The sequence below is a fragment of the Lithobates pipiens genome, unplaced genomic scaffold (assembly GCF_037356315.1).
Source record: "Lithobates pipiens isolate NorthernLeopardFrog02 unplaced genomic scaffold, aLitPip1_a1.2 Scaffold_16, whole genome shotgun sequence".
NCBI lineage: Eukaryota > Metazoa > Chordata > Amphibia > Anura > Ranidae > Lithobates > Lithobates pipiens.
This window is the reverse complement of record NW_027507748.1, coordinates 47,584,337-47,608,409: the sequence shown is the minus strand read 5'-3', so window position 1 is coordinate 47,608,409 and position 24,073 is coordinate 47,584,337. Positions and strand designations below refer to the sequence as shown.

The window sequence follows — 24,073 nt, the reverse complement described above, 5'->3', positions numbered from 1 at the left end:
TCTTTTGCTGGCCGAAATTCCGATCGTGTGTATGTGGCATTAGAAGGAAAGCACAAAGGGCACTTATCCTTTATGACCCAATAGCTATATGTTCATAAATAACTCTGTGATACAAATTTTCTATTCTACAGGTATTGCCACACGTTGCCCCTTGGAACTCCAGCTAAAAAAGTCGACAAAGGGTTCAACATGGTGTGGAAAAATAACCTATCGCTTTCATAACATAGCCCTTACAAGTCCGGCTCAGGTGGAGAATGAAGTCAGGAAGGGTAAGCTTTCTATATAGTTTTAGAGGAGAAGTAATAAAGTCTGTCTGTACAGGTTAAAAGGTGACTCCGGCAAGACAGCTATTGGCTGTTCTGCAAAACACATTTTGCAGAACAGTTTTAGCTGCCAAAAGATTTGTAAAATAATTCACATGCACTTCCTACCACCCCGGAGCCTGTTGTGTTATGTGACTGCATAGGGGAAGTACAGCAAAGGTGGGTACCTGTGGGTGGAAGCAAGTTGGCAGGTATTCTTTAATATGCCCCCAAGAAGAGCTGTGTGAGACACAGACCACACAGAGAAGCCAATGGTAAGCGCACATCTTCACATAGCTAAAGGGAGTTTAGTAGCCTCCCTGGCAGTATTCCCGAGTCTGGCTCGGGGTGAGATTTCAGAACCATAAGCGGTATTCCCGAGCCAGACTCGGGATCCCATCGCAGGATCCATGTAGGGGCTTACTTACCTTGTCCCCTGGATCCAGAGATGTCTCCCCGCTGTGATCAGCGAGCCGCCGTGTCTCGCTCGATCTGTCACAGTGCCGAGCTCCGTTCCCTAAAAGTAATGACAGCGACAATTCTGCAAGTCAGCACATTTCAGTGTTTTTGATTTGATTACATTATTGAATCATTTTTTTTATTTTTATTATATTATTTGTTATAATTATTTATAGTTATATATATATATATATATATATTATAAGAATTACAGGCCTACAATATAAAATGCCAAATTTCCATGCAAAATAATGGTACCGCTTTCAGCACCTAAAATCTGAAATAATCATACCGCCAGGGAGGTGAAGCAGTGAATGTGACTTTCACCAAGCATTCCCTCTTGCAATGTCAATTTTAAGCAATGTCTTGCCTTAGGCTAGGCATCAGATGTGTATTCGTCTTCTTATAACTTTTTTCTTATCTGCTCCTTGAGAGGTAACCATCTCTTCACCCTATAGATCATGTATATCACCTTTACCCCTGCCCTTTCCATATTACTGACTCATCATCTCCTGTTAATTATCAGCCCACATTCTGATGTAACCTTAAAGTGGTGTTGCCACCAAAAAAAAAATAGTTTAAAATTCTTAAAAAAAAATAAAAAAAATAATAATTGGAAAATAAAAAATTTACTCACCTCTAAATGCCTGTTGCTAGGGGGTCCCTCGTAGTCTGCCTTCTTCATTGCCTGGGCTGGTGACATCAATTCCCCTCGCGCCGCACAGTCATCTGGGACCTGTCACGTGTCCCAGATAACTGTGCGGCGTATCACGGTGCCCTGCGCCACTCACGCATGCGCAGTGGGTGCTCGGCTGTGAAGCCACAGCCGGGTGCCCACAGTAAGAATGACGGCGCCGCAAACGGAGCAGGGAATGAGGGGGGGGCTTTGTTCCCCCGCATCGCTGGACCCTGGAACAGGTAAATGTCCGATTATTAAAAGTCAGCAGCTACAGTATTTGTAGCTGCTGACTTAAAAAAAAAATTTTCTAGGGGGAACCCCACTTTAAGAACACTGCAACATGTGCACTGGGGATATTTTACCCAATCCTGGCCCTCTGCTAAATAACTTTCACCCCCACCCTTTTTCCTCTGGAAGCAGCTGCAATACACACTTTCTAATTTATATTCCCCTGCTTTCAAGAACCAGTGCCCCTTGTCATGTGCCCTCTGGAATGCCCCTCTGTCCATCACCTTTTTTTATCTCAAACCCTCTTAACCTACTTGCTGTTACTGAAACCTGGCTTCTGCCTCTCTAGCTGCTCTCTCCCATGGTGGCCTCTACTGGACTCCCTGACCCAGACCCAGTGGATGAAAAGGAGGTGAAGTTGTTATCTTTCCATCCTTACAATGCACCTCTCAACTCCTCCGACCTCTCCCTCTCCTCTTTTGAAGCTCTTTGTATTCATTTTTTTTCCCCAGTATCTCTTAGGTATGCTGTGGTTTATATCAGCCTCCTGGACCAGTATCTTGCATGCTTGATGACTTCTCTGCTTGGCTACCCTATTTTCTCCCCTTTGAAATATCCACTATCATTCTTGTGAACTTCAACATTCCTTTCAATGTTAAGGCTCCATGCACACTGGAGCTCATAAACTGCAGTTTATTGGAGTTTGGGCGTTTTTTTTAAAAGCCCATAAACTCCACTCTATGTTAGCCTATGTGTCCATGCACACATGGACGTTTTTCAGCTTTAAAGCGGAGGTCCACCCTAAAGTGGACCTTCCGCTCATCGGAACCCTCCCCCCCTCCGGCGCCACAATTGGCACCTTTCAGGGGGGAGGGGGGTGCAGATACCTGTACAGTACAGGTATCTGCACCCACTTCCGGGATAGCTCTCTGCGGAAAGGGGCGTAGATTACGCCCCTTTCCGCAAGTGCCCGCCCCTTTCCGCAAGTGCCCCGCTGCCTGCTGGGAAACACACAGATCCCAGAGGCAGCGGGGACCGTCCTTATTGCGCAGCGCGACTCGCGCATGCGCAGTAGGGAACCGGGAAATGAAGCCGAAAGGCTCCATTTCCTGATTCCCATACCCAAGATGGCGACGGCAGCACCCGAGAGACGATCTAGAGATCGGCTTCGGGTGCCGACATCGCGGGCTTCTCCAGAGCCTCTGCCTTCCTTTGGAACTCCCTACCCCAACTTGTACAGCTATCTTCTACTCTGTCTGTCTTTAGGTGACCCCTGATAACTCATCTCTTCAGGGAAGCCTATCCCACCCTTACCTAACTACTGCATTTTACTTTCTCTTTCAACTCATCCCTCACAGTTATTACCATTTGTAACAATATGGTCTTCTGTTTAGCTTGTAACTCTCTATCACTCTTGTCTTGAAATGTATTGTAAGGCTTCATGTACACGGCTGTTTTAAAACCTCCCCTGAATGATTTAATTTGACAGATAGTAAAAGACGCTTAAAAACTCAGTTTTACCATGTTTACATACCAAGTTTAGAGCGTTTTTACATTTTTAGTTTTTTTTCAAATTGTCAAAAATGTATCGCCATTAAAAATGCCTGTAAACGAAACGCAGCTAAATGCAAGTTTACAAGCTGTTACAGGCATTTGGCATTTCAAATGCCTCTGAACATCCGTCCTGAACGCACTTTTTTTTTTTTTGCTTTCCAAAAAACGCTTCTAAACTCAACTGCCTAGAAACGACTATAAACGACCCTGTGTACATGTACTGATGAGATAATTTTTATTTTTTTATTGTTGGTCTTTTTTTGCTTATTTATAACTTTTTTGGTTTCTATCGGACTTTTGTTGGCTGTGCGAACGGACAAACATTTTGACAACATAAGTCCAATGGAGCAAAGTCCAATCGTGTGTACAAACATGCAAAGTACAAAGTACAAACATGCATGCTCAGAACCAAAAGATCAGGAAACAATACAGAAGTTGACCAAAGGGTGGCGACGGAGTGATTGAACGTCCTCTTTACGTCCTTCATTACATTGAAACATCACTACGTTCGTGTTTGTTGGCTAAAAAGTCTGATCGTGTGTATGCAATACAAATTTACGCCCTTTGTACAAAAGCCCACGGGAAAGTTTGTACTAAGTCCAATCGTGTGTATGGGGCTTTAGATTCACCTGCAGTGGATGTTTGGAGAATTCCAGATTCATAGCTTTATAAATATGCCTCAAAATCATACAGACAGCATTCCTAGTGACAGCAAGCGTCCTTTGCAGACAATTGGATGCCTGGTAATTGTATTTTGATAATGCTGTACATCTTCTGAAGGCAGGTCAGTCCTTTCATTTTCCTTATATAAATTCACAAAAAAAAACAAATGTGTATGGCTGCATCATGACAATTTTGTTTTCTTTATCTTGTTTTGTAGCTCAAAACTGCATGGCTGGGACAGGGAATGGTGTCAGTGATCAGCTGATCACCCTGGAAGTCATGTCCCCGAATGTTCCAAACCTAACTCTGATCGATCTGCCAGGAATCACGCGAGTCGCTCTACCTAATCAGCCCCTAAATATTGGGCAGCAGGTTTGTTGAATGACCTGATATGTGTAATATCTTCGAAAGTACTATAAAAACGTAAATACAGCGAACCGCAGGAAGAGCCATAGCACAACTCATACCCAGAGCTTTGTTGAACCCTATGATTGCATTAGAGATACAATTAAAGCAGGTTGTATACTGACACATTTCAGACTAGCAGGCTCTTAGCTGATCCCATATACATGAAAAAGCAATAAGCCCAGTTAAACCGTTAACTTTTATTCATGTAGGCAGCAGTAGGATGAATGGGATTATAACGGTGCCCACAACAGAGGAATATACAGTTTATATAAAAAAAATTATTTTAATACATAAAACAACAACAAATGATGGGTTCAATAAAAACTATCGGCAAAGCATAATACAGGTTGTATTAACATTCACTGGTATCCATATAAAAGAACTCATCAATACTTGATGTCGTATCCCAACATGTTTCGTCAACATTGGCTTCTTCAGGGGAATTCTACGGACCACCAGTTTTCATATAGCTCAAATAGACATCAGAGGAAATCTCCAGGTAGATCCACAGGAATATGGAGGGAAGGCTCTGTGCAATCACTGAGAATATACAGGGACCAGGAAGACTCTGCCATAAACAAGAACTAATGCAGAGGCGCCAGCATATAACTGTGATCACATAGGTGTCCTTTTATGAAGCAGTGAAATCTATTCACTGCTTCATTCTCCGGCATTCACATAGGAGATCTTTCTCCTCTGTGTGCCACTTTATGAAGCGGAGTAGATCGCTTCACCCTTGGAGGTGTGAAGCGATCTACAAACGCTTCTAACACTGGAGAACGGCCCCTAATACTGGAATCTCGTGAGACTTTACGAGATTACAGTACTAGAAATTCACAGATACACACAGATGTCAATTTATCAAGCAGTGATAAATTATCACAGCTCAATACACTGACACGCGGTGTGATTAATGTTAGTGAAATAAAGCGTCCCCCTACATAATATATACATGTATACACACACAGACATTATATATACATGTATATACACACACATTATATATATATATACATATACACATTATATATATATATGTATATATATGTATACACATACATATGACAGGGGGACATGGTTACAGTGTTGGGGGGTCTGAACGAGGCATAAGGAAGTTAATTATCTTCCTCTTTCCTCCTCAGATCCCCCCACATTCTCTCTTCACTCCCCGGTTCTCCACCTCTGAGTTGGTGAATCGGGGAATGTGAATTCTGACACAGATCACCAGTGAAGCGCTGAGATCGCAGCTTCATAAAGTGACCGTTACTGTGTCAGTCTATGAGGATTCTCAGTGTGTGGAGATAATTGGCGGGAGAACAAATTCAAACACTTCTCCCCTGATTATCTCTGGTTTATATACTGTTTATGGGCTGTGATCAGCGGCGATCCTCTGGATCTCCACTGATCACTCCTTCATAAACGGACACCATAATATGTAATATTATCACATATTGACCACTCTTAATGGCATAGAATCACAATGGTCGTACCTGCTCCCCATCCACGAGGTGCCATGTTGAACGTATATTCCCTGTGGTCGCACAGAGCCTCTCCTCCATGTTTCTGTGGATCTACCTGGTGATTTCCTCTGATGTCTCTTTGAGCTATATGAAAATTGGTCGTCCGTAGAAATCCCCTGAAAAAGCCAATGTTGGCGAAACATGTTGGGATACAACATCAAGTATTGATCACTTCTTATATATGGATACCAGTGATTGTTAATATGACCCGTATTATGCTTTGCCAATAGTTTTTATTGAACCCATCATTTGTTGTTGTTTTATATAATAACATAAAATCCCTATCTAAATCTAAATCCCTGCAAGACTTTACCTTCTACAAATCTGCCCTTCTAAATTACAACTCCTGCCTCCACACTGCTAAACAAACCTATTACAACACTCTCATCAAAACCCTCTCATCCAAACCTTGTCAACTCTTTTCTACCCTTAATTCCTTACTTCACCCCCCACTGCCCCCACCCACAAACTTGCTTACCGCTCAACAGATTGCCAACCATTTCAATAGCAAAATCGACACAATTCGCAAGGAGATATCCAGCATTCAAATTCCTCCCCTACCCAACACAACAGGTCCAACACCACACTAAATACTCTACTCCTTTCACCCAGTTACCACAGATGAAGTTGATAAACTCCTCTCCATGGCCCACCTCACTACCTGTCCCCTGGACCCTGTCCCCTCTCAATTACTACGACCACCTTCCCACTCTATTCTAAACTCCCTAACCCACATCTTCAACCTCTCCCTCTCCTCCGGCACCTTTCCTTCCCTGCTCAAACATGCACCGGTTATCCCCATACTCAAAAAACCCTCACTAGACCCCACCTGTTTGAATAACTTAAGACCCATCTCCCTGCTCCCGTTTGCCTCCAAGCTCATCGAACGCCTTGTCTATGACCGAATGAGTCGCTACCTCATGGACAACAACCTTCTCGACCCCCTACAGTTTGGCTTCCGCCCACAACATTCTACTGAAACTGCCCTACTAAAACTCACCAATGACCTACTAACTGCTAAAACCAATGGCCACTACTCCATACTCATACTTTTAGACCTCTCTGCTGCCTTTGACACAGTTGACCACCTGCTCCTCCTCAGCAAATTACGCTTCCTTGGCCTCTGTGATTCTGCTTTATCTTGGTTCTCCTCCTACTTATCTCGGCGCACTTTCAGTGCCACTTACAACTCCATCACGTCCGCTCCCCTTCCTCTTTCTGTTGGGGTACCCCAAGGCTCCGTCCTTGGGCCTCTCCTATTCTCGCTCTATACCTTTTCCCTGGGCCAGTTGATAACCTCCCATGGCTTCCAATACCACCTCTATGCCGACGACACCCAGATCTATCTCTCCACTCCTCAACTCACCTCCTTGATCTCCTCACGGATCTCAAACTTACTAAATGACATATCGATATGGATGTCACACCACTTCCTCAAACTCAATCTTTCTAAAACTGAGCTTGTTATATTTCCTCCTTCACAGCCCCCCACGTGAGTTCACCATTAATATCAACACAACCATTGGTCCCTCCACACATGCCGGAGTCCTGGGTGTAATGATTGACTCTGACCTCTCCTTCAGCCCCCATATCCAATCACTGGCTAAATCCTGCCGCCTTAACCTCCGCAACATCTCCAGAATTCGACCCTTCCAAACTAATGACACCACAAAGCAACTTATTCACTCCTTGATTATGTCCCGCCTTAACTACTTCAACTTTCTCCTTAATGGCCTACCCTTAAGAAGGCTATCCCCCCTTCAGTCTATTATGAATGCTGCTGCTAGACTAACACACCTCACTAATCGATCCGTGACTGCTGCTCCTCTCTGCCAATCCCTTCACTGGCTTCCCCTACCCCACTGTGTAAAATTCAAAATACTAACCATAACATACAAGGCCATCCACAACATCTCCCCCAGCTACATCACCAACCTCATCTGCAGATGTTGCCCAAATCGTCCTTTCCGCTCCTCCCAGGACCTTCTGCTCTCTAGCTCTCTTGTTACCTCCTCCCTTGCTCGCCTTCAGGACTTCTCCAGAGCCTCGCCCATCCTCTGGAACTCCCTGCCCCTGTATATTCAATCAGCCTGTAACCTGTCCACCTTTTGGAGATCCCTGAAAATTCACTTATTTAGGGAAGCCTATCCCACACCCACCTAACAACAACTGTCCCCGAGCCACCCCCATCAAATCAGAGTGCTGGGGGGTATCTGGGGTGTAGAGGGGTCAGAGTGCTGGGGGGGTATCTGGGGTGTAGAGGGGTCAGAGTGCTGGGGGGTATCTGGGGTGTAGAAGGGTCAGAGTGCTGGGGGGATATCTGGGGTGTAGAGGGGCCATAGTCGTGGGGAGGTATTTGGGGTTGAGAATCCAGGGGGTGTGGAGGTGGTAACAGGATAACAGTGGTAAGGGGAAACCTGGTGTGTGTGTTCATTTCAATGGCACCCTAAAATGCGGGTGCGGTTCTGCCTTAATTGTTGTGCGATAGCTGCAATTGTGGAAGTTCGTGTCACGTGCAGCTGGTCGCCCAAAAGAAGCTCCTGCTCCTTTTTCGGTGACGAGCTTCACAAACAATAAAGGCAATGTAGGGCTACTCCAAACCAACAACACTTTATGGTCACTTTATTGGTTTGGAGTAGTATTTTTTGTTTATTCATTTGATATGGGGACACATGTTTATACTGGCAGTTACTCATTAGATATTACCAGGGCTTTTTCTCAGCGGGAACGTGGGGAAACGCAGTTCCGGCACCTCCAGCATTGAATGTATTCGATGGCAAGGTGTGCTGGAGGGTCAATTGATGCTGACTGCTGGGGAATCTATTGTCACTGGGGATCTATTTTTTTTTTGTTGGGGTCTATTTTTGCTGGGGTGGTATTTTTTTTGCGGGAGGGAGTCCATTGTTGCTGGGGGGAGGTCTTTTGTTGTGTGTGAGGTAGAACTGCACGATTAATCGTTAAAAAACTGCGATCTCGATTCACCCCCCCTTACGATCTCTTCTGCTGAGAGTAGGCGATTCTTTCATATAAACAAGTGGAGAGATTATCTGCTCACTCAGCTGTCAAAAGAAAGCATCCCGGGCAATCTGCCAAGTGTAGAACTTGAAACATTGTAACTAACTTACTTCTTAGATCACAGGGAAAGAACTTCTTGTGTAAACAAATAATCTGGGCAGTCTGCCAAGCTTTCACCCGCGAAATGCAGGAAGTTTAACCACTTAAATCGTTTTTTGACACTTCTTTCTTAAGTTAAAATCAATATTTTTTGCTAGAAAATTACTTGGAACCTCCAAACATTTATATATATATATATATATATATATATTATATATAAATATATATATATATATATATATATATATATATATATATATATATATATATATATATATATATATATATATATCATATATATATATATATATATATATATATATAAATATATATATATATATATATATATATATAAATATATATATATATATATATATATATATATATATATATATATATATATCAGAGACCCTAGGGAATAGAATGGCAATTGCTGCAATATTTTAAGTCACACTGTATTTGCCCAGCAGTTTTTTGGGGAAAAATACACTTCAATAAAAAAAAACAAAAAAAAAAAACGAGACAGTAAAGATAGCACAATTTTTTTTGTTTTAATGTGAAAGATGATACGCCGCGAGAATCATGAGAGAATCGTGATCTATCGTCTAAGCAAAAAAATTGTGATTCTCATTTTAGCCAGTATCGTGCAGCTTTAGTGTCAGGGGATCTATTGTTGCTGTGGTGGGGTCTATAGCTGCTTGGGTGGGGTCTATCAAATTCCATACAATTTAGTGGCACCAAATGATACTTGCTTCTGTTCCCTCTAAAATGAGCGGTACTGGGATATAGGTAGGGGGTAGAGCCAAGAGACAGTACTCGAGGTGGGTAGGGGGACAGAGACGAAGGGTGACTTATAAAGGGGGAGTTTCTGCACCTATTCTCTGAGAAAAAAAAAGCCCTGGATATTACACTAAGGAAGTCTGTGCAGTGGTTGTTTTGTTATAAATCTTCACGTGATGTGGATTGGCACAATTGCAGTGCGAATTACAGTGGTAGAATCACGCTGCGTTTTCAGGTGCCATTGAAATGAATGCCATCTGAAAATCCGTGTTGTGCGATTTGTCATTTGACAGAGCCTTTTGAAATTGCGGGCAGAATCACGCAGATTTTGCCCACGGTACAAAGCACCCAGGCGTAAAACGGAGCCTTAAGGATATACACCCTCTCTTTTGTCCTGTTTTCCATTATCGCTGAGAATGAAGTGAAAAAAAACACATTTTGGGTTGTCACCGGAACAGGAATAGAGCGGAAATGGGAACCCTAGTTCTGGTGACAACCAAGAATTCTCTTAGTTTCCCCCTTATGCCGCGTACACACGAGCAGAACGTCTGACAGAAAAAGTCAGACGGAAGCTTTTCATCGTATATTCCGATCGTGTGTTGGCCTTATCTGACTGTTTTTTTTTTTTTTTAATTCTGACAGACCTAGAAATAGAACATCTTTTAAATATTTCCGACTGAACCAATTCCTATCGGGTAAACCGCTCGTCTGTATACTGTTCCGACAGACCAAAGATGACGCATGCTCTGAAGCAAGTATGAGACGGAAGCTATTGGCTACTGGCTATTGACCTTTTTCTAGTCCCGTCGTACGTGTTGTACTTCATCGTTCTTGACGATCTGACTTTGGTGTGATCATGTGTACGCAGGACAGTTTCAGTGGAATTCCGTTTGGAACTCCGTTGGAAAAACCTTCAGAGTTTATTCCGATGGGAAAACTGGTCCTGTGTACAGGGCATAAGTCTCTCCACAAAAATAAAACAAAAAACGTTTTGGATCAATCAGGTGTTAAAGCTCCTCTCAAGTTTGTACCCTTCTTTAGAGATTCAATCTTCCAAATGTCCTAATGCCCATTGTCACCGAAGCAGAAAGTGATGTGAAATCCATAGTTTTAGGCCTCGTTAGCATAATCTCTGGCAGAATCACAGAAATTTTGCCTGCGCTTCCAAAGCACTGCAAAACTCAAAAAACATGCGTTTGGGTGCCATTATTCCTGATCGCACCGCAAATATCGCAATTGTCACTTGAGAGAATTGTGCATCATTACACGCAGTTAAAAATCGTGCTGATCTTGTCTGTTGTCGGATTTTCCGAGCGTGTGTACACATGTCCTTCGGACAAATGTCCAAAGTACATACACGCATGCTTGGAAGCAAGGACGAGCCAGAAGTAAACTAGGGATCGTAATGGAGAATTAACATTCGTGACGTGGCAAATTATGAAATATCGAAATGCAGCGCACATTCTCTTCTTCTTTAATGGGATAATAATGAAGATGCTTTGCTGGTGATACTGATGGAGTTATTGCAAACAAATTTTCAAAGACTTTTTTTTCTACTGATATCAAGGATAATATTATTATGCGTTTTTTTTTTTTTTTTGGGGCAAGTTACCACAACACCATTATCCCAAAGATACAAGTTGGTGTCCCTTGTTAATTTTACATTGTATATTTTTAAATGTAACTCCCTACTCCCAAACTGTCATTTGAAGTAAAACACATAGCCAAGTATTATGCCCTGTACAAACGGCCTAGAGTTTCTCAGAGCAAAGGTCAGACGGAACGAATCCGTCTGACTATTTCGATCGTGTGTGGGGTTCATCAGACCTTTGCTGTCGAAAAATCAGACGGACTTTAGATTTAGAACATGTTTCAAATCTTTCCAATGGACTCGAGTCCGGTGGAAAAATCTGTTCGTGTGTATGCTAGTCCGACGGATGAAAACCGATGCTAGGGCAGCTATTGGCTACTGGCTATGAACTTCCTTATTCCAGTCCGGTCGTACCTCATCACAGTCGAATCCGTCGGACTTTGATGTGATTGTGTGTACACAAGTCTGATTCGATGGAAGTCCGTCGAGACTCCGTCGAAAAAGTCAGACGGAATTCAGATGGAAAAGTCCGGTCGTGTGTACACGGCATTATTCTCCACAATTTTTTTATTGTGCATTTAAAAAAGAAAACAAAAAAATTAGACATGCTATCTGCCAATAGAACTTAACCAAAAAGTGCATTCTATGAATTAAATATAGAAACTATAGAACATTTACCAAATCAAATCATTATTCAACCCAAAAAATTATGTCAAAGCTATAACTCCAAGGCCAATAATAAATAGCACGTTATCTCCTCCAATTCCACAACATGTCTGGTTGACAAATGGGCATTCAGAAACGAACTGAAAAGAGCAAAATGAAAAGCGCAAATCGACACTGGCCAAACTTCTACAAACACAAAATTATCAGAAGGAGCCCAAAGGGTGGCGCTAAAGAGCTGAAAAACAACGTAGTATATCACTACGTTCGTATTTGTTGTTTGTATGCAAGACAAGTTTGGGCTAACGCTCTTTGGACGAAATTCCATGGTTTTGTTGGCTAACAAACCGATCGTCTGTATGAGGATTTAGAGTTGCCATGAGAGCAAGAGGTGAAGGGAAATCTTCCAATGGGGAAAAAAGTTCTGGTGACGATTGTCTATAACATAAACTCTCCTGTCACTTCCTGTTATGCTTTCCAGATGGAAAGTAAAAAAAATAGCTTCCCATTCCCAGCAGGACTACCTTCCTTTTTGGCTATGAGGCAGGAAGTGAAGGGAAATCTCTGCAATGCAATGCGAAAAATAAATCTGACAGGGGTTATAACTCTCCCTTACCCTATCCAAAATGGAAAAAAAAAAGGTTTGCCTTAGCTTTGCTAAGCAGCACAGCATCGTGCAGCACACAAAACAAAATCCTTTATCAGGTGGCCCCATCACCCCCAGAGTGTTGGCACTTGGTGCAGAATGCACCCATCTAATTATGTCTCTGCTCTTGTTCATTCACATAATGCCTCATATTCTGTGAAACTTTTTGTTAAGGGTGTCTATTACTTGGCCAGTTAGCAGGCTTGATGGACCTGCTGTGCATGCTGGGAGAAATTATTTATTATATATCTGAGCAGGGCCGGCGCTACCACTAGGCGAAGTAGGCAGCCGCCTAGGGCGCACTACCACCTAGGGCGCAACTACGGCCTCTGCCCAGTGTGAGCTCCTCTTCTGCTCTCTCGCCCCCCCTGTGGTGTTCCTCCGGCGCCACCAATCCCCCATGTTTCCCGCTGAGCGCCCCACCGTACTCATCTCACAGCGCCGCTCCGGGACTCCTTTGCTCCAGCCTGTCCCTCTGGAGCGGCGCTGTGTGTCTGTGTGAGTGCAGCGGAGGGACGGGGCTCGGCGGAGATGGGAGCTTCGAGAGGTCGGTCAGCTGACCTCCTGCCCGGCGGGGACATCATGGAGCGGGGTTGACGGCGCTGGCCTGGTCCCGGCGGGGATATGATGGAGGAGGAGCGGATGGATGGCGCTGGTGTGGCCCCGGCGGAGCGGGTGGACGGCGCTGGTGTGGCCCCGGCGGAGCGGGTGGACGGCGCTGGCAGTGCGGAGGAGTCGGAGAGGCCCGGTGGGATGATGGTCGCTGAAGGCAGCATCAAAGAGCAGAGGTAAGGAGGAGGATGGATCCATTGAGCTGTATGGAGGGGGTTTGTGTGTGAGTAATGCAGGAAGTAGGAGTCAGGTAGGTCAGTGTGATGTGTGTCAGTGTCATGCCAGTGTGGTGTGTCTGTGTATGTGTCATGCCAGTGTGATGTGTCTGTGTATGTGTCATGTCAGTGTAATGTGTCTGTGTATGTGTCATGTCAGTGTGATGTGTCTGTGTATGTGTCATGTCAGTGTGATGTGTCTGTGTATGTGTCATGTCAGTGTAATGTGTCAGTGTATGTGTCATGTCAGTGTAATGTGTCAGTGTATGTGTCATGCCAGTGTGATGTGTCAGTGTATGTGTCGTGTCAGTGTATGTGTCATGTCAGTGTAATGTGTCAGTGTATGTGTCATGTCAGTGTAATGTGTCAGTGTATGTGTCATGCCAGTGTGATGTGTCAGTGTATGTGTCGTGTCAGTGTATGTGTCATGTCAGTGTAATGTGTCAGTGTATGTGTCATGTCAGTGTAATGTGTCTGTGTATGTGTCATGTCAGTGTGATGTGTCTGTGTATGTGTCATGTCAGTGTGATGTGTCTGTGTATGTGTCATGTCAGTGTGATGTGTCTGTGTATGTGTCATGTCAGTGTGATGTGTCTGTGTATGTGTCATGCCAGTGTGATGTGTCAGTGTATGTGTCGTGTCAGTGTATGTGTCATGTCAGTGTAATGTGTCAGTGTATGTGTCATGTCAGTGTAATGTGTCAGTGTATGTGTCGTGTCAGTGTATGTGTCATGTCAGTGTAATGTGTCAGTGTATGTGTCATGTCAGTGTAATGTGTCAGTGTATGTGTCATGTCAGTGTAATGTGTCAGTGTATGTGTCATGCCAGTGTGATGTGTCAGTGTATGTGTCGTGTCAGTGTATGTGTCATGTCAGTGTAATGTGTCAGTGTATGTGTCATGTCAGTGCAATGTGTCTGTGTATGTGTCATGTCAGTGTGATGTGTCTGTGTATGTGTCATGTCAGTGCAATGTGTCTGTGTATGTGTCATGTCAGTGTAATGTGTCAGTGTATGTGTCATGTCAGTGTAATGTGTCAGTGTATGTGTCATGTCAGTGCAATGTGTCTGTGTATGTGTCATGTCAGTGTAATGTGTCAGTGTATGTGTCATGTCAGTGCAATGTGTCTGTGTATGTGTCATGTCAGTGTAATGTGTCAGTGTATGTGTCATGTCAGTGCAATGTGTCAGTGTATGTGTCATGTCAGTGCAATGTGTCTGTGTATGTGTCATGTCAGTGTAATGTGTCAGTGTATGTGTCATGTCAGTGCGATGTGTCTGTGTATGTGTCATGTCAGTGTAATGTGTCAGTGTATGTGTCATGTCAGTGCGATGTGTCTGTGTATGTGTCATGTCAGTGTGATGTGTCTGTGTATGTGTCATGTCAGTGTAATGTGTCTGTGTATGTGTCATGTCAGTGTGATGTGTCTGTGTATGTGTCATGTCAGTGTGATGTGTCTGTGTATGTGTCATGCCAGTGTGATGTGTCTGTGTATGTGTCATGCCAGTGTGATGTGTCTGTGTATGTGTCATGTCAGTGTAATGTGTCTGTGTATGTGTCATGTCAGTGTGATGTGTCTGTGTATGTGTCATGTCAGTGTGATGTGTCTGTGTATGTGTCATGCCAGTGTGATGTGTCTGTGTATGTGTCATGCCAGTGTGATGTGTCTGTGTATGTGTCATGCCAGTGTGATGTGTCTGTGTATGTGTCATGCCAGTGTGATGTGTCAGTGTATGTGTCATGCCAGTGTGATGTGTCGTGTCAGTGTATGTGTCGTGTCAGTGTAATGTGTCAGTGTATGTGTCGTGTCAGTGTATGCGTCAGTGTATGCGTCAGTGCCATTGTATGTGTCAGGGTATGTGTTTTCAGGGTATGTGTTTTCAGGGTATGTGTTTTTAGTGTAGGTGTCAGCGTGATGGTCAGTGTAGGTGTCAGCGTGATGGTCAGTGTAATTGGCAGTGTAGGTGCCAGGTGGGTTGGTGTAGGTGCCAGGTGGGTTGGTGTAGGTGCCAGGTGGGTCGGTGTAATTATCAGGTGGGTCAGTGTAGGGGTCAGTGTGATGTGAGTAGTGCAGGAAGTAGGAGTCAGGTGGATTAGTTTATGTGTCAGGGGGTCAGTGTAGGGGTCAGATAGGTCATGTGTAGCAAGGGCAGGGTAAGGTGGAGTCATGGGCGCAGCCGGGGGGGGGGGGCGGCAAAATTAGGTTTTCGCCTAGGGTGTCAACGATCCTTGCACCAGCCCTGTATCTGAGGCACTTCTTGACACATGGTCCAGGGTTTTTTTTACCCTAAGAGGAGACTGCTGTGATACCAGTCCTGTCTAGTCTGGAATATTGCAGGGATCTCCCCGGCTAGGATGCCTCAATAAAGATATTGGCTGCAATGGAGTGCAATATGGGTGAAGGGGAAGCAGACTGCAGAGGTCCTCCACATGGTGGTGGTGAGAGACTTTTGAGTAGGGAAGAAACACAGGAATGTTCTTCCTTAAACCTGAGTTAGCAGTTGAACAGAAGAAGTCAAGAAGCCATTTTTAAGTTTCAGTGCTCGGCCAATACGTTAGTACCTGGTGAGTGAGGGACCTAGATAGTTAGAGAGACAAGCAAGTAGGCCAGAGACTGTGTTTTGAGAAGAAATTTGCAGGTATCCAGGTTCCCCTTCATCCTCCTTATCCATTTCTTCATCCACATGTGAAATAAAACTTTTAAAACCCAAAGCAGTGATTGGCACTTTATTACCAACCTAAGAACAAGAACTTCAGCCAAAGAGCGAGGTGCCTGGGACATTAATCACCAACTTAGGCCGCGTACACACGGGCGGATTGTCTGCCCAACTAAGTTCGTCAGACAATCCGACAGACAGTCCGTCCAACATTTGAATGAACGGACTTGACCACACACGATGAACAGACAGTCCGCTGAAAGCTTGCACGATGACGTGTACAGCACGTACGACGGGACTAGAAAAACGACGTCCAATACACTGCAATGCAACCTTCGGCGTGTAAATCCTTTCTGAGCATGCGCCATACTTAGTCCGTCCAACTTGCCTACACACGAGCGGACTGTCCGCTGAAACCAAGTTTGGACGGACAAAATTACGGAAATTCCGAAAGACTTAGTCCGTCAGACTGTCCGCTGAAAAAGTCCGCTGAAGCCCACACACGAGCGGATTGTCCGCTGAAACACGTTTCAGTGGACTAAGTTGGACGGACAGTCCCCTCGTGTGTACGCGGCCTAAGTGGGTCTGGAGGATTTCTAAGGCAGTCGTTGAATAGCTGAAAGTTCCTATTCCTTTAAAATGTGTACAGCACTACATTTGGAGTTATATTTTATATTTTTTTTATATGGTTATATTTTAACTGAAAAACAAATCTAATTTTCACAGATTAAGGAGATGATTATTAAGTACATTAGCAGACAGAAGACCATTATTCTGGCCGTGGTCCCCAGTAATGTGGATATCTCAACCACCGAAGCTCTGGAATTGGCAAAACAAGTGGACCCCAAAGGAAATCGGACACTAGGTATATAGAAACTTGTGCAACATTTTATAAATTTTCATTGGATTTTTAAAATACTTCCAGGCAATGCGATTTCCTGTTTGTACCCCCTCCCCCTTCCCCCTGATAACTGTGTAGAGGTTGCTCCTGCACAAATACTTACCGTGCTTCATGCTGTAGATCAGGGATCTCCAGACTACGGCCTTCCAGCTGTTGCGGAACTACACCTCCCATGACGCATTGTAAAACTCTGACATTCGCAGACATGATTAGACATAATGGTAATTGTAGTTCCTGAACAACTGGAGGGCCATAGTTTGGAGACCCCTGATCATTGTCGCCCATGGGTGCTCAATATGGTCCTCCAGCTGTTGCGGAACTACAAGTCCCTTCATGCCTCTGTCTTTGGGAGTTAGCTTGTAACTGTCATCCTTGCAATGTCTCATGGGACTTGTAGTTCTGCAACAGCTGGAGGGCCACAGGTGGAGGACCCATAATCTAGATGTTCCATTTCTTAGCAGTCATTCAGGAACCATAAAAAACACTCAAGCTCTTAGCCCTTGTACACACGGTCGGAGAATCCGTCGGAATGTGTCCTATCGGACCGTGTTGTCGGATATTCCGACTGTGTGTGGTCTGCATTGGACTGTTTCTGTCTGAATATCCGTCGGACCAAATTTTCCAACTTGCTGGAAATATTTTCCGACAAATTGGTCCGATCGGACATACTCCAATCATGTGTAGAGAATTCTGATTGAAGTGCCACGCATGCTCAGATCAAATTCCTAGACCAAAGGTATTGGCTACTAGCCTGAACGTAGTCCCGTCGTAACGAAATGACGTCATCACGTTCTGAACGATCGGATTTTCCAAGAACTTTGTCCGACCGTGTGTTTGCAACAGTTTCGGACAAGATCCGTCGGACAAAATCCGACGGACAGAATCTGTCGGATTTGGTTGTCGGAATCTCCGACCGTGTGTACAGGGGCTAACAGTCTCTGTAATTGTGTGAATGGCAAATCAGAGAAAGAGGGGGACATGCTGAGCTGGGAAAGTATAATCCTAGGGATGCCCAGACTGGCAGCCTGGAAAGTCTGGCAGATGATGAAATGGGTGTTTTTTTTGTGAATTCCCGTGGTTGATGAGCCTGTAATTTTGATTGTATATAAAACTCTAAATAGCTGGCCAAGCACGGGTGCAATAGTTGCATATCCACTTCCTGACCAGGCCTTTTCTGACACTTTTTGTTTAAAAGAATAAAACATTATTTTTTGCTTTAAAAAATGACTTAGAACCCCCAAACATTATATATATATTTATTTTAGCAGAGACCCCAGAGAATAAAATGGCAATCTATTTTTTATGTCATACGGTATTTGGAAAAAATACGCTTTTTTTATTTGAATGCAAAAAAACCCACATTTTTTTGTAAAATAAAAAAGATGATGTTACGTTGAGTAAATAGTTACCAAATATGTCACGCTTTAAAATTGTGCACGCTTGTGCAATGACTACAAACTTCCATACTTAAAAATCTCCATTGACGACACATTAAATATATATATATATATATATATATTTTTACAGGTTACCTGTTTAGAGTCACAGGGGAGGTCTAGTGCTAGAATTATTGTTCTCGCTCTAATGTTCGTGGCTATACCTCACATGTGTCGTGCGCGACTTACATATGCGCTCGCTTATGTGCGTGAGCTTGGCGGGGTGGGGTGCTTAAAATTATTTTATTTTTATTTTATTTTACTTTTTTTTTACACTGTCCCTTTAATTTTTTCTTTTGATCACTTTTATTTCTATTGCAAAGAATGTAAAGATCCCTTGTAATAGAATGGATAGAGATAGGGTCAATAAGACCCCAAATCTCTCCTCTACCTTTAAAAGCAAGGCTTTGGGCTTTATTTTGATGTACCTGAATGCTGCACCCCAATACAGTGGTAAATTACATAGTGTGAATGCATAGCTCCCAACTGTGCCTGATTTTGAGGGACTGTCCCTGATTTGGAGCAATGTCCCTCTGTCCCTCATTCCTCCTCATTAGTCCCTCATTCTGGTCTGATCTATATAGATTTATATAAAATGCATTTTTTTATCTTTCAAAAAGTGTTTCCCAGTGCTAAACCTTTCATCCAAATTATAAGTTGCTGCATTTGTAAATTGTAGAAACAAATATAATAGTAGTGGTAAAAATGTCCCTTATGGACTTAAAGTGGTTGTAAACCCTTACAACCAACTTTGACCTACAGGTAAGTCTAGATTAAAGAGGAAGTAAACCCTGATGAGTTTACTTCCTTTTTCATTCCCTGCAAAGGTAAAGCATAATGGACTACTATGCATCGCATAGTAGTCCATTATGTGTCATTTACCTGACACAGGAGCCAGCGATGTCACCGCTGTCCCCTGTAGTCCGGCGCATCCATCTTCTCGGTGGGTCTTGCTGCTCCGCTGCTGTCATTTGGCAAAGCCACGATGACGTCACTCCCGCGCATGCGCACGGAAGCAGCCACACGTGGCATATTCGCAGTTGATGGTGCTGCGCTCAGTGCGCATGCGCCGTAGACAGCGGTGCCTGTCTTTCGGCAAATATCTCCTAAACCGTGTAGGTCTTTTCTTGGACCTACAGGCAAGCCTTAATCTAGGCTTACCTGTAGGTCAAAGTGTGTTGTAAGGGTTTACAACCACTGTGAGGCTTACCTGTCGGTCCAAGAAATATCTCCTAAACCTACACGGTTTAGGAGATATTTGCCGAAAAACAGGCACCAATGTCTATGGCGCATGCGCCGTAGACAGCGGCGTGCAGGCGCACTGAGCGCGCCACGGTCAACGGCGATATGCCACGAGTGGCGGCTCCCGTGCGCATGCGCGGGAGTGACGTCATTGCGGCTTCGCCGAATGACAGCGGCGGAGCAGCAAGACCCACCGAGAAGATGGATACTCCGGACTACAGGGGACAGCGGTGACTTCGCTGGCTCCTATGTCAGGTAAGTGACACATAATGGGCTACTATGCGATGCATAGTAGTCCATTATGCTTTACCTTTGCAGGGAATCAAAGAGGAAGTAAACTCATCAGGGTTTACTTCCTCTTTAACCTTTTCTTGTTGTTAATTCTCCTGTAGGAGGTGTGGCAGGGGTCGTGTCCTATGCCTACATACATTTGCTAGTAGGTGTCCCTCATTCCCATCTCAAAATATTAGGAGATATGTGCATGTGTACATTATATAACCTAGAGCTGCTTTCAGAGGCGTAACAAAAAAAAAAAGCCCAAGACCAGAAGTGACATCATGATGGTTGCCTCCCACTGCTTCTGAAAGCGATCCAGCAGACTAATTCCATCATATAACCACCCTATAATGGGGATGAACAATGACAGACAGACATGTTTGAAGTCCAGCCTGTGTGGCAACCATGGAGAAATGAGCGCAGACACAATTGGCCAAGAATTGTGTTATTTGCTGGATTACCGGGTGAAAATAAAGGGAAGAAAGCCAGAGAAAGGGAAAGCTAATGCAACCACCACATCAAAGGACCTGTAAGCTACAAGATATTACAATTATGTTTTTGGGTCAGCTGCTTTTTGAAGAGGACCTTCGCTCGTCACTTGATCACAGAAGGTTTTGCCACCCATGGACAAATATGCACGGTGTGTGAGCATTAAAGCCCACCCTCTTTGCTGCCAAACAAATGCTTTATATGGGCAGCAAGAGGTTACTGTCCTGCTGGGCTGTATCATTTTTGCTCTGATGCAAATGAAACAAAGAGGACCTGGTGCCATCTAGTGGTTATTTACCAGAAAGCGCAGACTTGCCTGACATTAGTGGGGACTTGACCAAAAATGGAGAGTGCAAAATCTGGTGCAGCTTTGCAGAGAAGCCAATTAGCTTCCAGGTTTTATTGGCAAAGCTTGAAGGGCAACTCCACTTTCGTGGGGAAAAAAAAAATTAAATAATATAGTATATACAATTGTGACACAATGTCATATTGTGATTGAATATTATTAAAAATTACCTTTCCTTAACCACTTAAGGACCAGCCGCCGTTGTTTTACATTGGTACTTTGACACTAAATACCGTTATTATGGCAGCAGTTAGCTGCCATAACCCCGGTATTTTTAAAAACATTAAACAAACCGTTTGGGACTTTAAATGAGGCAGATGATCGATACTGAAATACAGAGTAGATTTAATCAATCAAATACAGAATAGATTTATTCAAATTATAAACATTCACATTACATGAAATATAAATATATTAGTAAAAACTAATTTCATATATATATATATATATATATATATATATATATATATATATATATATATATATATATATATATATATATATATATATATACACACCTGTCATGAGTAATTTGCATATACATGTATACATGCATACATAAACATTGAAACAATCCAATCCATTGACTCATCCTAGTTGGGCAATTATAATGCCAATCAGTATGTTTGTGTCCTGTCCAACACTGGTAACATATAATGATGTGTGTGTTGGCATCCCATATAGCTCGACGCATTTCGTGATTTAAATCACTCAGGAGCGGGTGCCTATTACATGTCTAAAAAGAACATAATGGCAAGTCAGGTATATGGCATAAAAGCAACATAGTAAAAACATTTTTGTTGGAACAGGAGAAAAGAGTAACCCATCACAGTCACTTATGTGACATCCAGTTGGGAAGGGATATGCAGTATGATGGAATGGGAACTGCTAAATGAGCATGAAACAGGAACTGAGGTGGCTAATCCTACATACAAACCGAGCGCGCACGCGTCAACCCCTGAAAAAAGAAGGTAAATCTCCATTAAAAATATTAAAAGCGATTAAAAACAGTCTGGGGTTGCAAAAAGTGATAATGAGTATAAATAGTGAGGGAGTGGTGGGTAGCCCACTATGCCCTGAAGTATTAGGGTAAAGTGGTATAAACCGGAGTATTACCTTAAACTAAGTGTCGTAAGAAGATCCGTGCGTAAGGAGCAACGCCTATATCGGCAAGTGACTGGCAGTTGTGTGAAAAATGGGACAGTGAGGGGTATAAGTGCGCGCGCGTGTGACGTGCATGCAGGTGTCCACCAACGTCAGGCCGACAGGGTAGCAGGGGAAGGCGCCTAAACACGGGCAGCGTCGCACACCCGTGGGGGGCTCCAAACAATCCCACGTGACCAGCCGAAGAATGGAAAGAACACGCCTATTTTTAAAAATGGCGGGCTGCTGGCTTTCAGATCAAAGTGGTCTCAGCAGTGGATTCGTCATAAGATCGCTTTTATTGGTTGTGGGAGAGAGACACTCCTCCCCACTGCAGCGTCTGGTCCTCTGTAAGGTTGGATGCCGAGTGAGGGAAAGATGGCCCCCACTCAGAATGTATACAGAACGCCCCCCAGATATGTCATTTCCCGCTTGTGTGATTGGCTCTGCACTAACATACAAATTAGGTATCAGGCATACCTTACAACAAAAATGTCATTTTTGGTAAGATACTCTCAATAGGGAAATCGCGTCTAAAGGGATGCTGACCCTGCAATTTTCCTCATTAGAGCCCTGCAGGTGCAGCAGCTGATTGATAATTATGAAACCACTCCCATTAGATTCACTCCGCACAGGAGCACAGAGGAACAGATGTTAATGTACATAAATCAAACAGAGGGGAATGTTTTTTTTTTCTTCTTAAAAACGGAGTTACTCTTTAACCACTTCAGCCCCGGAAGGATTTACCCCCTTCCTGACCAGAGCACTTTTTGTGATTCGGCACTGCGTCACTTTAACTGACAATTGCACGGTCGTGCGGCGTGGTTCCCAAACAAAATCAACGTCCTTTTTCCCCCACAAATAGAGCTTTCTTTTGGTGGTATTTGATCACCTTTTTGCGCTGTAAACAAAAAAAGAGCGACAATTTTGAAAAAAACTCTTTATTTTTTACTTGTTGCTATAATAAATATCACCCAAAAATATATAAAAAAATATTTTTTTCCTCAGTTTAGGCCAAGACGTATTATTCTACATATTTTTGGTAAAAAAAAATCACAATAAGCATTTATTGATTGGTTTGCGCAAAACTTATTGCGTCTACAAAATAGCGGATAGATTTATGGCAATTTTAATAATATTTTTTTTTTTTACTAGTAATGGGGCGATCAGCGATTTTTATCGTGACTGTGACATTATTGCGGACACATCAGACAATTTTGTCACATTTTTGGGACCAATGGCATTAATACAGCAATCAATGCTATAAAATTGCATTGATTACGGTAAAAATGTCACTGGCAGTGAAGGGGTTAACCACTAGGGGGCGAGGAGGGGTTAAGTGTGTCCTAGGGGAGTGTTTATAACTGTCTGGGGGATGGACTGTGTGTGCTGTGGACATTGATGTCTGCTCCTGCTGACAGGGAGCAGACGATCAGTGTCCTGTCACTAGGCAGAATGGCGAGATGCTGTTTACATCGTTCTTCAGCTCCGTGAAATGATCGCGGGTATCCCCGCGGCGAACGAGTCCACGGGTCCCGCAGTCACGGAGCTCGCAGCAGATGCGTGCGCGCCGGGAAATTCAAAGTAACGTACAGGTTCGTTAATTTGCCCAGCCGTGCCATTATTCCAACGTATATTTGCTGACAGTGGTCGGCAAGTGGTTAAATGAACAAGTTGACGTTAGAAGCTGATTGGCTACCATGCACAGCTGCACCAGATTCTGAGTGCTCCAGTTTTAGTAAATCTCGGCCCTATCTGACAACAAAACAATGGCAATCATCATCCCCACTTATGATTGGTGTGATAATATAGCTTCTTGTACCTTATTACACAGGAATCCTGACTAAGCCAGATCTGGTCGACAAGGGAGCAGAAAAAGAGGTTATGAGAGTAGTGAGAAACCTGGCCTACCCGCTCAAGAAAGGCTACATGATGGTGAAATGTCACGGGCAGAGCGAACTCCACAGCAATCTTTCCCTGGAAGATGCCATAGATAATGAAAGAGCTTTCTTTGAAGACCACGAACATTTCAGGTATTGTTGTTGACCTCCCAGTTGTCCCCGGTTTGACAGGACCACTTTCTGAAAAAGTAATGCCTAAAGAACACCCTAAAGGACATGTGAAGCCAGAATTTTTTTTTGATAAAGTGGT

At 43.6% G+C, this 24,073-nt stretch overlaps 1 protein-coding gene across 1 annotated transcript in view; it reads left to right on the top strand.

The window, feature by feature from the left end:
* The window catches only part of LOC143984100 (uncharacterized), a 106,713-nt gene that overhangs the window by 31,656 nt on the left and 50,984 nt on the right, over positions 1-24,073 (top strand). The window contains exons 6-9 of the mRNA XM_077484416.1: positions 132-269; positions 4,103-4,257; positions 16,816-16,954; positions 23,757-23,955. Coding sequence (XP_077340542.1) covers positions 132-269; positions 4,103-4,257; positions 16,816-16,954; positions 23,757-23,955 — 631 coding nt within the window. The remainder of the gene's footprint in view (positions 1-131; positions 270-4,102; positions 4,258-16,815; positions 16,955-23,756; positions 23,956-24,073) is intronic.